Source organism: Ictalurus furcatus, chromosome 2 (genome assembly GCF_023375685.1).
Source record: "Ictalurus furcatus strain D&B chromosome 2, Billie_1.0, whole genome shotgun sequence".
Classification (NCBI taxonomy): Eukaryota; Metazoa; Chordata; class Actinopteri; order Siluriformes; family Ictaluridae; genus Ictalurus; species Ictalurus furcatus.
In genome coordinates this window covers 4,531,735-4,550,250 of record NC_071256.1, presented here as the reverse complement: position 1 = coordinate 4,550,250, position 18,516 = coordinate 4,531,735, and the positions used below count along the sequence as shown (strand labels likewise).

The window sequence follows — 18,516 nt, the reverse complement described above, 5'->3', positions numbered from 1 at the left end:
TCTGTAAATGCATTAAATATAAATGTTAATGTTAATCTGTTTGTGCTTTTTTCAGTGTGCTTGGTCGATATCTTTCATATGTGTGTCTATGTACAGTACGTGTAGTGAATATATATACTTTTTGTCATATTCCTGGAATTTCCATGGGTTCATCGTATGATTTTGAATATTCCCGCTGAAATTTGTGTATTTTTGATTTACTGGAGTATGTTCCCATGTTTCTGATTCATTCCTCTTATATATACTGTAGTAGCTTCTCTACAGTAAAGAGACACCATTCTTGTTTCGTAATCGAATGTTGGTTTACGTAAAAAAAAGTAAAAAAATTCAGTCATGCATCTTGTAATGTTTCCTGATATTAGTGTTTTTCAGGTCATTGTGTTACGAATGATAAGGGGTTCCTGTTGAGAGAGAGAGAGAGAGAGAGAGAGAGAGAGAGAGTGTTCTGGTAGAATGAGTTGATTTTGAGGTGTGTGTGAAGTGTTTTGGTAGTTTTAGTGCATGTTGGATGTGAGCGTAACTGCTGTACTGAGCTCCATGTTGATCAAGAGAAGAGTTTTGAAAAAAGGGAACTCAATATTGAGAAATATATGTAACAAACTATAAATAAATAAATAAATAAATACTTGTAAGGGGTGGATGACAGTGTGGTTGTCAACGGCGGTGTTACATTGTGGCCAGGGGTGGCACTGGTCCCCAGTGAAATTCGGTTGGCTACCCCTGGTAAACCCCCCACCTCACCAGATGTTTTGCGATTGGTTTGTTTTTATGCCAGTCAGTTTCTAACCGTTTCTGGTTAAACGAATGATTAAAAGAGTTTCAGTGCTCAAATCTGGCGATGGTCATGGACATCGGATAGAGTGTATAATTTCATCGAATGGACATTACTTTATCAAGCTTGGAGAGATGCAAAAATTAAAGTACAGGTAGGTAGACAGGGGTGTAACCTGGCCTCAGCTGGTCACTATCACATTCAGGGTGTCTTGTGTCACCCTGAAGGGGCTTATTTTGATATAGTGACTGTACATTTTTCAGCTTGTTACATGTTTACTCATCTAATAAATACATTCATGGACAGTAAATATTATGAGTTGAAATGATTTTATACTCTAACCTGTACATTCTCTTAAAACTTCCCCTAAGAAGAAAAAGGGTCCATTAAAATGTACAAAACAATCAGCCTAGCAACAAGACGAGCAATGATATTACAGTAATCTTAATACTGAAGTCCTGTGAGGTCATTTATACCAGTAGGTTCTTAATGGTATCCACTAGACATAACCTGCCACAAATAGAGGGCAACGAATTACCCACAGACACCCACAGGAACCATTACAGTTTCCATTAAAACCAATACAATTCCCAGTATAAACATTAAGACCATTAGAAATTCTATAATGGTTTTATTGTTGTTGTTTTTTCCCAGCAGGGCGGTCGGTATTTTCTTATGTCTCCAGAGTGGGTTAAGTATGGTTAAATAATAGACATGTCTTTATAATAGATATGTAGTGCATTATAGAGAGTGTAAAATATAATTTTCTCACGCTGTGAAGTTCACTAATGTAGGACCAGTGTGAGATTTGACACTCACACTTCGCTTGTGTGCAGTGCACTCTTCTCTCCACAGGGTGGCAGTAAAGCGCATTTCAGCGTTTAGCTTCTTAAAAGAAGAAGGAGGCGTTCGTGTTTTCTTAGCAGTGATGGCGTCGTACTGGGGAATATTTGTATTCATTATCTGTTCACTTTTGGTCTGTGCTTCGACAGAGACGCGACAGTTTGGCACGGTAAGTGTTTTAAAAAGGCTGATAAGCGACTGCGCGAGACAACGGTAGTTTTTGAATCAGCTGTCGAACATTGCTAGCTGTTGACTAGCTCACGACCTGACCAGGTTTAACTGTTATGTCGCGATTGTACTAGCTATGTGTTAGTTAATTTGCTTATTAGTTAATAGTTGTTGTTTTTTTAATAAGTATCATTTATAGCTATCATTTCAGTAAACGTGTCTGTGTTAGTTCTTGGTTAGCTCAGTTTCGTTATTATTATTTTTTACCCCATACCCGTATTTGGACAAGTTCCACCCCCTGCGTTATGATTGGCTGGTAGCTCGAACCCCGCCTCAATAAATGGAATGAATCTAGACGGTGAATGTGCAGTAGCAGCCAATCGTACAACAGGAGGCGGGACTTATGGTAAACGGGTAGGAAAATATTTCCTGACTCCACTGATTACAATCTAAATTAAATTAAACGCTGTTTCCTTGCTCTCGTATAATATGAAGAACTGAACAGGACCAGTAGATGATAAAAATAAAAGATGAAGTAAGGGTTAATGTTAAATAAGTAGTAATGGAGGGACTTCCGCGTTAAATCATTTGCGACATTAGAATCATATTCTAGAGTCATATTGATAATCCTACTTGGAATCGTACTAGGAATCATATCATGAATCATACTGGGAGTCATATCATGAATCATACTGGGAGTCATATTAGGAATCTAGTCTGGGTGTCATGAATCATACTGGGAGTCATATCACAATTCCTACTTGGAGTCATTAGGGATCATACTGGGAGTCATATTGGGAATCTATTCCTGGTGTCATATCAGGAATCATACTGGGAATCATATTAGATATAACATATATGATATCATATTAGGAGTCAAATTAGGGATCATACTATGTGTCTGATTAAAAATCGCAGCTTCCATCATAATGGCAATCACATATCTTGATGTCAGTTGTAATATGATTGAGTGTGAATCTACTGGTAAGAAGGGGGGGGGGGGTCATTAAAAGCATCCTCAGCAGCGTTAAGTATGTGTGTGTAATTCATCATGTGTATCCACAGGAAAACGTGATTAACGTGACTGCAGTTAGCGAAAATGAAGAGTCGACCTACAACGTGCAGGTAACCAAAACAAAACACAAACATGTACACTGAATGGTTTTAGGGGTGAGGGGTGTAATCCCACCCACTAGTATTTGTTTGGCTGTTTGACCTGTTGCAGATGTTACCTCGTATTAAACCCTGTGTTAGACAGTAGCTTAGTTAAATTATTTCCTATCAAAAGTTTATCACCTGTCCTATCAGGATGATGATGATGATATTTTTTAGGAATGATGGAAGCTGACAGCTACATACAAGCGCATTCTCTGCTCCTTTTCCGTTTCAGATAAGCTTGAATGTCACCCTGGCGGACAATAAAACTACCGTCAACGGGGTTCCGCTCAAGCCGTCAGAGGTGATGAGGATGCCATGCCAGGGTTTGCTGTGTGAGTACGGCTCCAAGTATCTTAGGAGCGGGTTATCTGATAGGTGTAATTATTTTTAAATTCAAGCGATTAAACTTGCATGCAAGCTGCAGGTGTGGCAGAATCTCGTCTAACGGCGTGCCGTGAAGTATTGCCAACGATTAAACGGTTAAAACTACAATGAGTCGTTCATCTATAAATAAAAGTGTAAAGTTACCTTTAATGTTGTGGAACATCCACGAAACAAGTTATTACCTGTGTTATAGCAGCTATAAACCATCATTCCCCCTCTTTTCTCTCTCTCTCTCTCTTAAAGTTAATAAGACAAATACATGGCTTGGTATATTGCATGTAAAATAAACACTGACTCGCCCATAAATATGAAACATCACCTCACAAAACTTTACCATGTCAATAATTGTGCCTTTATTTGATGTAAATAACACGTTTTTATTAGAAGAAACATTTCATATAAACCTGTAGTAAAGCACAATAATGAACCGTCTACAGTCTTTAACGAGTGAACTGTAAATCTATGAAAATATATTTAATAAGATAAAAGAACAGATTAGGCCAGGTGAAATAAATGGATTTTTAATCTTGGATGAAATCCCACATGTTTTATATAAAGATTTGTTTAACACCTCACGTCTTCGCCTGTGTTTGAATCTCTGCTGCTCTGCGTATTCTTAACATGCGCTACCAATCTCTTCTGTCTCCGCAGTAGATGACAGTAACGTGAGCCTGAGTGACGGCGCCGGGACGTTGATCAGCAGCGTGTTGAGGCTGATGCTGGATCACGCGTATCTGCAGAGCGAAGCAGGAGACGAGGTTCTGCTGCTGACTCTGGGTCAGGAGATGATCCAACTGGGTGAAGAGAAGGTGTGACTCTTACTTTTATAACGTCATGTATCGATATATATTAACTTTCTCTAAATGTTGCTCCATTTTGAGTTAAATTCATGTATAGTTAAGTATTTATAATAAAATAAGATTTTGGCTGAGATGAACCATTACTTCCTTTTTAAAATCTGACTTGCTTTAAGGTGAAGCTGCTAAATTTCAATTAATGTAAAAAAAAAAAAAATGTTTAATCATCTTTTGAGAGCTCTCCGATGATGAGCATGCCACGTGATTGCAGAAAAGGATGCGCAAACGGCACTTCCTGGTCATGTGACACGGCATTTTTTTTGGTTATGTCAAAGTTAAAGCCCCTCTTTTTCCAGTTCCATAGGAAGATAGTAGTTTTGTATTATTGCCTATCAAAAAAATGATGATAAATTGTCGCGAAACGGCAACACCGGGCAGTAAAAGTTTGTGAAGCTATGATTTGTTGCTGCACTGCTGTCAGAGCTGCTGTTCTAGAAAATTCAACACTAAATCAGACTGTAGAATTCATCAGCACTGTGGTGTGAATTGTTGTACGATGTGGAAACGTGCAGGTCTGGCAGCCCGACGTGTGGGAAGTGAAACTGCTGCTGAACCAGACCTCTGAGGAGGTCACCCAGGAGCAAAACATCTACCCGGCGAGATCCAGCAAGATCGTCGCCATGCCACGAGAAAACGACGTCATCATGACCGAAGAGTTCATCGCTAAAACAGGTTATGATCTGATTCAACACCTGCTTTTTTTATTTACTTTTTTTTAGTTCAGAAGGAGAAGCTAGCGTCGGTATGTGTAACCCGACACTAATGACTAATTCTCCTCCTCTGTAGTCGAGGACCAGGTCCTACACACAACCAGTCACTACCCACTGAGGCAGGCTGAAACCACGCAGGAAGAGACGGCCGCTCCGGGAAAGCTTCCGGAGACGCCACTGCGCATGGAACCCAGTGTGCTGTACGAGGACGCACCGGAGGAGAACGTCAATCCTGACGACCTGCTGCCGGACGTTCCTCTCCGACAGTCGCCCTCGTCTTATAACGTGAGGAGCCGAACAGAACCTGGGGTTATTTCTAATGCTCCATGCTCTTACACTGTTATATTTCAGATTTGGTTATTCTCAGAGGATTGGGATTAGGACTGATCGAGGCTGCTTTAGTTTTAGAAATTTTAGCCTCATGTCTCTCGCTCTGTCTACGTGCAGGTGGTGTGTCGGTGGGTGGAGGAGCTCAGGGACAGGCTGAAGCGCTTCTGCTCCGAGTCTCTGCCGCTCTTCTTCCTCATCATGTGGGTGGTGGTCGTCGGCGTCGTCGGCTCCGCGGTCATCATCAAGATCCTCGACATCTTGTTTCCCACGTGCGAACACAAGTACGACTTTTTAAACACGACGCCTATCGAGTGAGCCGTGGTCCTACATTACAAGACGTTTCTGATTGGCCGGCAGGTTTTTCTTATAGTCGGACGCCCCTAAACTAACCCCTGGTCAAAAAATTTAAATCACTGCTCCTCATACGTAATTATAGCAACCTGCTCTTTTGGAGACGCTCTGACCCAGTCGTCTAGACGTAACAAGTTGGCCCTTGGCAAAGTCGCTCAGATCCTTACACTTACCCATTTTTCCTGCTTCCAACACGTCAACTTTGAGAACTGACAGTTCACCCACTGCCTAATAAATATATCCCACCCCTTCACAGGTGCCAACGAGATAATGCTATTCACCGTATTCCAGTGGGTTTAATGTTAGGACTGATTGATCGGTTTCTGTTTCCTTTTGCAATTAAGCAGCACAGGGAATGAATTATTCATAGCCTCCAGGGCGTGTAAATGATTTTAATTCAAAACGAGAAGGAAGTTCTAAATGATCAGCTTTAAGAATATTTATCGCCCTGCCGTCGAGTGTTTAATTCCTAACATATCCAGGCACTTTGCACAATCCTGTAAATCTCTTGTTATAAGACGACATCATGTGCGTGTGTGTTTTTGTCAGGGGTTTCTTTCATCTGAACCCGGAGACCCTGATGCCGGAGGAGGAGAAGCAGAGCCTGATCGAGAACGTAGAGCTGGTGGTGGAGGAGCAAGAGCAGAGCCATGTGAAGGGAGAGCAGTACTGATTAAACCCCCCCCCCCAATGTCCGGTCCTGTCCCTTCTCCCCCGATGTTACGTGCTTTAGGCATTTCTGTGAGTGTTTTCCTTTCCAAATGTAGCACTTTACGAGTCTCAGATTTATTTATCCGTTACTTTATTCGAGAGCGAGCGATGTTTCTGTTTCACTGAGGCATTATCCCAGTTTAATATCTACTATTTCCTTTGTATTTTTTCAAGTCGCTGTTGCATTGTGTCTATGGAAAAATATCCTGTATGATGATGATGATGTATTTATGCACTTAAGTCACGCACAGACGTGATAAAGTAGGGCACGGTGTAGTTTCGGGACCAAGCTACATTTAATATGGTCTGCGTTAAAATTTGCGCGTAGCTCTAAAGCGGAGAACGGTCGAGAACATTTCCGATAATAACGAGAAGGAGGAACTGGATATTATTTCACTTTTCTGTTGTGGAAATTCTACGATAGTGTCCTCAGTTAGCTGGTTTAATATTCGAGTTGTAAAACTGAACCACGTTGCGTTATCAAGAGCATGTGAAGTGAAGATGCATACAGTGCTTACGCTACATTTAATTAATTAAATAAGCTATTGTTTGTTTTTTTTTCTTCTTCTCCTGTATTTCTGCCCTGACAGATTCTCATTCACGTGTGTAAATAAACATCGCTGCTGCTGTTCACCATGCTGAGGCTTGAGATTAGGATGTAGAAAGCATTAATGTCTCTTTATATCACGGCGCTGTTTAATTGTCAAATCGGATTGGTCCAACGGCGTTGATTAATTTCCTGTAACGTCAACGCTGACTAGTTCCGGCTGTAATTCAAATCACGGGTTTATATTAGCGCGGTAATACGACAAGCTGCCTTTCAGAGAGAGAGAAGTATGACAAGTACAATGTGTAAAATCGTTAGTGGTGCCTGATTACTGTGGTATAAGAAGAATAAAACTCTTCAGGATGTGCTGTGAGGGGGAAATTAACTTCATGACGCGGTGTTAATAGCGCAGCTTTCGTTTCTATTCAGGATTCGAGGTTCACAATGCGTGTTTGACCATCATGTTGTGGAACTTACAGGAGCACGAGCGCATGCTTCAGGACACAAGGCATCACTGTAACTGTTTTTCATAGAATGTTTATTATCTTATAAACAACATTACCAAATTGTCATCTAAATACATTTTGCAGTGTTTATATATACACACACATATATATAGACTGGGTCACTTGTTCACTAGAAAAAAAGGCCACTGATTGGTTGGAAGTAGTGTAATTGAAATTCATCTTTGAATGAAGTGAGGCGAAATGTGAGTAATTAAAAAAAAATAAAAAGATGTTATTGTGCATTATAAAAAATATTTGGGATGTGAAGACAATTACAATAAATCACAGACTGACTTACGTGCTCATTGGTCACATTTTACCTTTGTCTTTTGGAAGTGCTGAATCAACACCTCGTTTATGTTTATGTATTATATTCCTTCGACAGAATGTAACGGATCCTTTCTTGCTACGCGATCCACTCGTATCACTAATTTAAAAAAAACCCCAGTGACGGTTTTTCCATTAAAGGTGGATCTCAGCCATTTGCATTTCAAAGTGCTGAAATAATTTAAAGGTGCAGTTTGTCATTTTTTTTCCAAAGATCTCGAACATATTTTTCCGAGTGTACGTTGGAAAAATTTGCAACATGAAATGGATCTAACTAACCTTCACCGTTTCATTTCATTACGATTCCCCTCAGAGGGAGCAGAAGGCTTTAAAAGTTACAAACTGCCCCTTTGAAGAACTTTCGGAATATTACCCTCCCACCCGGCGATGGCGTTCGGGCGGGTCAGCAGGATCCGAACTCGGCGATCCACTTCTCGTATTTCTCCAGGTCTGCGGCGGAGACCGATTTAGAAACTTTGGTCAGAGCCGTCTGGAAATCCTCCATGGTCGTAGGCATGTGCATCTCGTCTCGGGAAATGTTACGGATCTCCTCCGGGGTCAAGCCCTCGATTCGCCGTCTCATAGCCATCAGAGAAGCGTCTCTGCCGCAGACAGATAGGAAAAAAACGAACAAACGTTCAGTTTATTTTTGAAAGCATGTTGAGGTCTCCAGCTTCACGTATCGACCGTGAGTACAGCTAAACGATCTCGTTTACCAACGAACATCACTGCAACAATGGAGGACAACATCAGTGACTATTCAGTTGAAGTATGGGGAAAGTGGTGGTGTAACGTACCTGCAGACGTTGGTGATGTCAGCACCTGAATATCCCTCCATCTGCTCTGCGATCTTATCCAGCTCCACATCGTTAGCCAGCTCCAGCTCCTTCAGGTTTATCTTCATCAGATCGGCACGGCCCTTAGCTTCAGATTAAAAAACAAACCCACAAACTTCATCAAATACACGGTGCCATAATTGTCCAATTGTATTGCTCTATAATGCACGTGTTTTGGCGTGCCTGTGGGCAGCGGTATGTAGATCCTTTTCTCTAGTCGGCGTCTCAGAGCTTCATCGATGTCCCAGGGGAAATTAGTGGCTGCCAGGACCATCACCATTTTAGAAGGATCATTTTCAGACGGTCCGCCAACACCTAGACACCCGAACATGATGGATCAATGCAATTATACGTTGTAGTCAAGATAAACCTGCCAATATGCTAAAAAACATTCAGCCGTTTACGTCCTGAATTTAATCCTTTACCCCATTTGTGTCTAGACCAAGTAAGAATAACCCGTTTTTACTCAAACAAACGTACCATCCATTTGAACTAGGAGTTCTGCTTTGACTCGTCTGCTCGCCTCGTGCTCTTCTGAAGTCCCTCTGCGGCTGCACATGGAGTCGATCTCGTCGATGAAGATGGTCGTGGGAGCGTAGAACCTCGCCTACACGCCCATTACCAAACGTACCAAAGCAGAGCATTTTGGGCGTTACGCGTATTGTTTCGGGAGGAAACGGACCGAGTGAAGTAGAAACAGAGGAAACTACGTAGACGAGTGGACGATGTGTGGAGTGGAGCTTTTAATCTGTGGCGTCCTTCATGGCAAAAACAGACTTACAAAAATGACCAGCGTTGCATAAACACGAAAATAAAACCAAACGAAAAGGAAATACAGCAATTAAGATTATGTAAGATGTTTTACGTTTACATATGAACATTTTCTAAACAAAACATTACTAAACAAGTCCTTAAGTGAGCTTACTACATAAAAATGTTGTCTACTTGCATTTAAAGCCAGACAGTACATAAAACATGTTTACTGGAAAGTGGGGACTTGCAGAACATGTCAGTCTTGAATGACCTATGCGGCATCTAGTGAACACCACTTGATCAAATCTTGGTTTGAAAAAAAGAGATTAAAAGTCTGTTGGGGATTTTAGGACTCCATGTAATCTGTTGTTTATAGAGCTCGGCCGATATTTAAGCATTTTTCCATGATCGGATATCGGTTTTGTAATATCGGATCCACCGATAAATGCCGCCATCTTGTGGGCGTTTTGAGAATTGCTCCATTGCAGCACTGTATCTGAGGGGAGACGAGTCAACAACGGCGTGCACAGCTAAAGTATACTTGCTTTGCTTACGTATACTTGTTACATAAACGCTTGATATGTACTTTACGCAGCCTGGCGCTAAGAAATAGTAATAGTCATAAGCTTTTATTATTATTTTGCACTCTTTCAGACCCCTCTATTTATTGGTGTATAAATAAGAGTCGTTTTGTTTTGTATGCAAGGAGGAAATGAGATTGACAAAATTGTTATAAAACAGTTTGAACAGTTCAGTGCTGGCGTCATCACTGTGTCAAAAACAGAAGTAAAACAGTAAATAAATATAGGTTCTACATATCAGTTAATAATTGGGATCGGTTATAAAAAAAAATATATCAATATCAGTCGATCTGTAGTTGTTTATACACGTATCCAATTCTCCTTGCCACTTGTTTGATATACAGTGATTGACAGGAGGTTAAGACGAAGTCTACCAAAGGATGGTCGGTTTTTAAAGTCTGACGATGAGTGGACTCACCATTTCGAAGAGCAGGCGCACGAGTTTCTCCGACTCCCCTCTGTATTTGGAGGTGAGCGTTGAGGAGGAGACGTTGAAGAAGGTGGTCCGGCATTCTGTCGCTACGGCTTTCGCCAGCAGGGTTTTGCCCGTACCTGGGGGGCCGACCATCAGCACGCCCTGCCGGAAACGAATGACCCGAATAAAAGGGAAAAATGCAGCCATTTTGAAATATTACTGGTTTACCGAGCACTGAAACCAGCAGCAAAACAGGTTTACTTCTCATGAACAGATGTTAATCATGAAACAGCAAAACAAAACAAACAAACAAAAAGCAAACTGCAAGGTCATTTACAAAAAAAAAAAAAAAACACAATAAAAGCCTAAATCTAATCAATTGTCTCTTGTAGAAACTGGAACACCACATTGCTGACATTTTTTCACTGCTCAAACGGTGCAAAAACAAGAAGTGCTGTTCTTGACCAGTCCCCCCCCCCCATTTTTTGGTGCATCCCATTTTTTGACATTCTGCATTTATCTTCAAAGAAAGTGACACGGCTGTCACTGCATCGTTCAAGACCAGATATTACTGAAGTGAGACGGGAAGGGGGCGGGACTTCCAGGGGGCGTCGCATAATATCAGAAGCTCAAAAGACAATGATTCCAGGTTTGTAAGTCGAATGGGTCTTCTGTTTTTATTTTTTTTGGGGGGGGGGGGGGGGGGGTTCTTTTTTTAAAAAAAATTTAGGGAGCGAACGATCCAGGGCATTGGAAGGAAGGATTTTGTGATTGAGACTCCCTGATCAGCACCCTGACTACCGAACTAGGGAGCTATTTCAGTCTTACCACAGCAATGCTGTAAACTTTTCGTATACACGGAAAACCTCAGCTGTACCTTCCACGGTCGCCTGATTCCCTTAAAGAACTCGGGCATCCACATGGGCAGAACCACCGCCTCCTTCAGGAGCTTCTTCGCTTCCTCCAGATCAGCAATGTCTTCCCTGGGAAAGTAGAGCTCGGTAAACAACATGGCACGGTCACATGCTAATGTGTATGCAAACACACTGTGTGCTATGAAGTCCTTTAAAAAAAAAAAAAAAAGCAAAGCTATAGAAGGAAGTCATCACGCTCATATGCCGATGTTAAGAGTAATGATTAAAAGCTGTAGGAGTTGGGTAACATCACACAAACCAGCACATGCTTGCTACCTGCTCCAGAGAAGAGCTTATTCCTTATTAACTACACTAAGAATAAGAGTCCAAAAAAAAAAAAAAAAGTCTGTGAATAAAAGAAATGGACGACAGAGTTAACGTGACGAACGCACCATTTGACGTTGGGGTTTTGAGAGATGATATCTCGCTCCAACGCGTCAATCAGGTCTTTGTCTTCCCCTCCTCTGTCGAACCTCTTCACCTCCACCTCAGAGGCCTCGGGTTTGTTCTGGAGGTGGAGGAGAGTGAGGAATTACACACATTAAGAAGGCAGCAGCAAGTTTAGAGAGAAAAAAACTGAAAAAAACCCCCCCTCAATTCTAAAAGATGGAGGATAAACACTGAATTATACTCCAGTGAAAAAAAACAAACAACAGCTGAGCTGCAGGATCGTATTGCTGTTATAACTCAGAGCTGCCTGTATTTACTCTGATGGAGAAACCGGTAACACAGGTTGGTCATTCTGGTGTAAATACAGTAAGTAAATACAGGCAGAAGGATATCAAATACAACGTGCTGAGTTACAATCAGGCTCTTACACAGTATTTACACAGCAGACTGAAACTGATCTAGCTTCTTTTTGTTCCAACCACCTATCTGTCTGTCTACCTACCTACCTACCTGTCTGTCTGTCTACCTACCTACCTACCTACCTGTCTGTCTGCCTACCTACCTACCTGTCTGTCTACCTACCTGTCGGTCTATCCATCTACCCATCTGTCTTTTTGTCAGTCTGTCTATCTATCTATCGATAGATATCTATATATCTACCTGTCTATTTTTGTCTGTTTATCTATCTGTCTACTTACCCGTCTGTCTTTCTATCTATCTACCCGTCTGACTGTTGTCTATCAATCAATCTACCAGTCTGCATTTTTGTCAGTTTATCCTACTGTCTATCTACCTACCTAGCTGTCTGTTTTTCTATCTATCTATCTATCTACCCACCTGCCTGTCGGACCTTTTGTCTATTTATCAGTCTGTCAATCTACCCATCTATCTGTCTGTCTGTCTGTCTATCTACCTGCCTGCCTATCTATCTATCTATCTATTGATATCTATCTATATATCTACCTTTCTGCCTGTCTATCTATCTTCCTTGGTCTACGCACTCTACCTACCTGCTAAAAACATCACTGATGCCCTTGTTATTCACGTGGCACTGTAACATATGAAAACATTTCTGCATTAGACAAATGTCTTACAGAGCTTTTGAATTCTCAGTTCTGATTGGTTGGTAGGTAGATTAATTTTCTATAACAGCAGCAGTGACAGGAGTGTTCTATATTGATGCGCTCGTTCTAATACCTTATCGTTTCTATAGTAACACCTCACACAAAGGGCTCCACATTTCTAATAATAACTTTAAAAAAAAAAACAAACCCCCCTCTAAGCTGTTTATAAGGAGACGTTTTTCACGATGTTGCGCTTTGTAGTTTCTCAATAACGAGACAAGCCTATTCATTTCAAGAACACGTGATAAACCCACCTTGTCGTCTTTCTGCTTCGGTGCGTTTTCTTTCTTCTCTTTGCCCTTCGATGGTTTCCCTCGGTCTCCGTTAACGACGCGTGGTGATTGTCGGTGCTGGGAGCGTGGCCCAGCGCTCAACCTGCTACCGTGAGCTTTACCGTCTTTATACGGAAGCGGGGCCTTGCGAACTGCACACGGAGACGGCCTGCGTACGATCACACACCAACACGCGTCGAGATTAATCGAAGTTAGTACCTAGTTCATCTGGATCGGTAGATTTTACCAAACAAATTCTCGCTTTTTATTCCCAACACATTTTCCTATTAGCGTTAACATTTTCCGATTGTTTAAGCATTATTTAAGGTTGAAGCAAACCGGAATAAAATATCCTTGCCCAAATCCCTACGAAGAGCTACGACTGACTCCTCATGGCACGGACGTACGGTACACGTCAGCGTTAGACAACCGGTGAGCGGTGAGCCGAGCCGTCTCCCTCATCTCATTAATGAGCTCACTAATACTGTTCAGAGATGCCAAATGAGTACTTTTTAACCTTTAACTTCAGACATTCGTACTGGAGTAAAATCTCTCATCTCGTGACGGCAAACTTCAGTCACATGGATGTTAATCCAGTTCACATGTCGTCCCTCGGGAGATAAAAAGCCTGTACACGGCCCACGAATCCTTGTAATGACACACCATCCAAATAAAAACAATACAGCAGAAGAATAAAATTGACCTAGACATGAAATCTGCACCGCATATATGCATTCCAGATACTTTGGGCACCATTTTTGAGTCCATGCAAAAGATCGGCCCTTATTTAGCTTCATCTTTTAGTAAAGTTGTGTGTAAACGTTTACGTAAGCCACGCTGGATTTACAAAAGGCTGATCTCCTTCGTACTCGTGTTCGTACGTACGTAGATTTTAAAATGCAAAGTGTTCCCAAGACATCTCATTTGCATTTAGCGACACCCACAAAACTCCATCAAAGGTCATGAGCACAGGGAGCACGAAATGAATGCTCAGGGTAAAGTCTGAAAGACAGAAGTGGAAGTTATTTTGACTCACTTCTATGCCAATAAAACACTAATAATGATAGTAATAATATCTGAGCGCTAAATCTTCCGTCAGCTGCGGCGTGTGTTCACAGCTTATGGCTCCGTTTTATATGGCGCCATTTCTTCCATCGTACTTGAATGATTGGTTTTATTCGATTTAATGATTAGGTTTGTGTTGGCTTGCGTTCATTATTTTTAATATTCTTTATATGTATATTAAACTCTCATTATGATGGACTTGGAGGAAAACGTTAACCTGTTTACTCATTGACGATTATTAGATATTCAGTACAAACCTTTGTTCTCTTTTGCTTGCTTGTCCTTGTTATTCTAGCGTTTGTTAATATTTAATGTCGTTAATGATTCTCAGATTTTTCCATAACATCTATAAAAATAAATAAATAAATAAATAAATAAATCGGAACACAAATGTTGGTACGAGAACATTTTCACGGCAGTTACAGGTTTACATTATTCATTCTGATTTGTACGTCACGTTAATAACCTAAAGCCTGATCTAAACTCATCGCATGAAGGTTTAATGAGTGTGAATGCAATTCAATACATTTCACTCACACACACACACACACACACACACAGCATATACCTATGTTCGACTTGAACGGGCATGATGTCGCTCTCGTGGCTGAAGCCGCTGGGTTTGGAAGGGGTGTTGTCCAGCTGGAAGCTCTCCAGCGTGGTCATGATGTCCCTCACATGCTTGTTCTCCTCGTTGATCTCCTGCCAAACCTGTCCACAGAAGTTCAGAGCGATACTGAAAGCTCCTGAATCCCTCTTTGGTCACTTTCACCAAACCGTGGATTGAGAAGGAGGAACTGTTTACCTGCTGCCATTTTTGCTGCATGGACGAGTCTCGCACCGCGAGCAGGTACTTCTTGATCTGCTCCAACACCCCCTGATAGCAGACCACGGCTGAGCTGTAGTTCCCCAGCAAGGCGTACTCTCTGGCCAGCTTCACGTTCTCACTGATTTCCAACAAACTCATTCCTGGAAGAGGACGGGAGAGAACCGTGGGGGTTTAACATACAAGTCAGCGCTAGAAAATCATTCTGCATCTAGTCTGGACATTTCCAGGAGAACAAGCGAAGAGCGATCCATGGTATAACCAAGGAGCGCTATTAGGTTTATTCACTAATGTTGTTATCGCTTTCATTGGTATTATGTAATAAACTGTAATATTCTAACTGACCAGAGCTTTATCATTTCTATGGCAGGGATTTATACGGCAGATGCTCCACTTAATCTAAACCTTATAATAAACGGATAAAAAACAAACAAACATGAAGCTGCTTTCTATGAGGAGATGTTTATTTAACATTTTTGGAAGGAGTCTCCAGCGTCTCTGTAACATGACCGTCTTCTTGTTTTTTTCCCCCCGTCTTATTAACTTCAGGAGAGAGAACAAAGAGAGGCTGCTCTAACAGAACTGATAAGAGGAACTAACTTTGCTCAACAACATTAAATGTCATTTGTTAGTAATCTAAAATAAATTTAAATGGTGGCTTCGCGGTCTAACAGAAGAAAGCCCATGACGTTAAATGCAACCTAGACCTGGCGTGATAACGTTGTTATCGATTTACCGTACGATATCCTGTCCTCGATATCGCACGTTGTGTTTACACGCGTGTTTGTTTACATAAGAATGAATTCCGTTAACATTTTAGACGTTCACGTCGCTTCCGTCTGCTCTAGGGCTGTCGAATAAATAAATAAATAAATAAATAAATAAATGCACGTTCGAATGCAAACACTGTGTGCGAGCACTAGCACCGATTTTAATTTTTTAAAAAACACTGTTTGGGGGGGGGGGGGACTAAATGTAGTTTTAATGCAAATAAAAATAGCGCTCTTTACAATTCGATATATTTTAATTGAAATTAATGTAGGTTTATATAGACGGTGCAAACATAAACAGTGGAATGAAAATAAGGCTGATTCGTTTCTTAAGAAAGAAATACAGGAAATGTAATGACGGATTGGAAGAAATGAAATCTGATTGCCATTCGAGATATAAAAGTATTGACACTTGCCAATATCGAACAAAGTGATATAATATCGATATCGCGATATCTTCATATGGTCATATCACACAGCCCTTACAGCTAGCTACTGGTGTCATTTACCCATTTATACTGAGGTTTAATGACACCTCCAAATAGAAACCTGCTTATTAGTAATAATAAACTCAGACATCGGGTCTAGGTTTGTGTGTACTAAGAAATATTTCAAATAAAAATTAAAAACGCTAAAGCCGTTTGCTTTCCTATACTCGCCGTCCCTACGGAACCACACGTTAACTCGCTAACTTTTATCACACACATGAATACGAATTATTCAACACTTACTTGTCGCGTTGTTCCGGAGAATCTCGGAAAACAAAGAATAACCTTTGTTTTTAACCCGCCAACGCGGAAAAACATACACACCTCCACTTTATTTACAACCTAATTTCCTCCAGGTACTCGCTCGGAAACGCTGAAGTTTTCTAAAGACGTCGGAAGCGAGGTGCGCATGCGCGAGAAAATTTAAAAAAAAAAAAAAAAAAAAAAAGGCCGCATGCGCAGTACGAAGCGCCGCCTGTGTCCCAAACCGTTCAACGAGTCGGTTTGGGATTCGACCAAGCGCACGCGCTCGCAGACGATTGCCAGAAGAAAAAAATAACAACGTTAAAATGGGAGTTTTGCTCTTCATGTTGAACTCATAAACTAGCTCATATAAACAAACTCATGAACTAGCTAATATAAACAAACTCATATAAACAAACTCAAACTAATATAAACAAACTCATAAACTAGCTAATATAAACTAATTCAAACTCATATAAACAAACTCAAACTAGCTAATATAAACAAACTCATATAAACTAATATAAACAAACTCATAAACTAGCTAATATAAACAAACTCATATAAACTAATATAAACAAACTCATAAACTAGCTAATATAAACAAACTCATAAACTAGCTAATATAAACAAACTCATATAAACAAACTCATAAACTAGCTAATATAAACTAATTCAAACTCATATAAACAAACTCAAACTAGCTAATATAAACAAACTCATAAACTAGCTAATATAAGCAAACTCATATAAACTAATATAAACAAACTCATAAACTAGCTAATATAAACAAACTCATATAAACAAACTCATAAACTAGCTAATATAAACAAACTCATAAACTAGCTAATATAAACAAACTCATATAAACAAACTCATAAACTAGCTAATATAAACAAACTCATATAAACAAACTCAAACTAATATAAACAAACTCATAAACTAGCTAATATAAACTAATTCAAACTCATATAAACAAACTCAAACTAGCTAATATAAACAAACTCATAAACTAATATAAACAAACTCATAAACTAGCTAATATAAACACTCATATAAACTAATATAAACAAACTCATAAACTAGCTAATATAAACAAACTCATATAAACTAATATAAACAAACTCATAAACTAGCTAATATAAGCAAACTCATATAAACTAATATAAACAAACTCATAAACTAGCTAATATAAACAAACTCCTATAAACTCATATAAACAAACTCATAAACTAACTAATATAAACAAACTCCTATAAACTCATAAACAAACTCATAAACTAGCTAATATAAACTAACTCATAAACTCATATAAACAAACTCATAAACTAGCTAATATAAACAAACTAATATAAACAAACTCATAAACTAGCTAATATAAACAAACTAATATAAACAAACTCATGAACTAGCTAATATAAGCAAACCCCTATAAACTCATATAAACAAACTCATAAACTAGCTAATATAAACTAACTCATAAACTCATATAAACAAACTCATAAACTAGCTAATATAAACAAACTAATATAAACAAACTCATAAACTAGCTAATATAAGCAAACTCCTATAAACTAATATAAACAACCTCATAAACTAGCTAATATAAACAAACTAATATAAACTAATATAAACAAACTCATAAACTAGCTAATATAAACAAGCTCATATAAACAAACTCATAAACTAGCTAATATAAACAAACCCCTATAAACTCATATAAACAAACTCATAAACTAGCTAATATAAACAAACTCATAAACTAGCTAATATAAGCTAACTCATATAAACAAACTCATAAACTAGCTAATATAAACAAACTCATATAAACAAACTCAAACTAATATAAACAAACTCATAAACTAGCTAATATAAGCTAACTCATATAAACCAACTAATATAAACTAGCTAATATAAATGATCTGATATACACTAGCCATATAACTGTTGATTTCCTGGGATGGGAACGAGGGGTACATTCATTGTAATTGAACACAATGATTGTCTTTCGGACATTAAACGTTATCATCATCCATCTTTTCTTTTTTTTTTTTTTGTATGGATGTACGAGCTTAAAAACATCTCACGTTCTCTCTCAGTATGTTGGAAATGTTCATTTAAATCTTACTTCAAATGGAAGAGAAAAATACTGTTATAATCCAAAGCTCTTCAACA

General features: G+C 39.5%; 2 protein-coding genes across 2 annotated transcripts; one reads left to right on the top strand and one right to left on the bottom strand.

Moving 5' to 3' along the window:
- The first annotated feature begins 1,638 nt into the window (after positions 1-1,638).
- On the top strand, positions 1,639-7,638 carry ginm1 (glycoprotein integral membrane 1). Its single transcript, XM_053644030.1, has 8 exons — positions 1,639-1,784; positions 2,849-2,908; positions 3,174-3,273; positions 3,977-4,134; positions 4,695-4,854; positions 4,969-5,177; positions 5,340-5,503; positions 6,123-7,638. The coding sequence occupies exons 1-8, from the start codon at positions 1,701-1,703 to the stop codon at positions 6,244-6,246; spliced, it is 1,059 nt and encodes a 352-aa protein (XP_053500005.1). The 5' UTR covers positions 1,639-1,700; the 3' UTR covers positions 6,247-7,638.
- Positions 7,625-16,815, bottom strand: katna1 (katanin p60 (ATPase containing) subunit A 1). The gene is made up of 11 exons (XM_053644017.1): positions 16,342-16,815; positions 14,820-14,983; positions 14,583-14,725; positions 12,932-13,118; positions 11,556-11,671; positions 11,127-11,232; positions 10,253-10,411; positions 8,981-9,107; positions 8,684-8,815; positions 8,462-8,588; positions 7,625-8,266 (listed from the first exon to the last, which is right to left on the bottom strand). Exons 2-11 carry the CDS (start codon positions 14,979-14,981, stop codon positions 8,068-8,070), a joined length of 1,458 nt encoding a protein of 485 aa, XP_053499992.1. The 5' UTR covers positions 14,982-14,983; positions 16,342-16,815; the 3' UTR covers positions 7,625-8,067.
- Between the last annotated feature and the right edge of the window lie 1,701 nt (positions 16,816-18,516).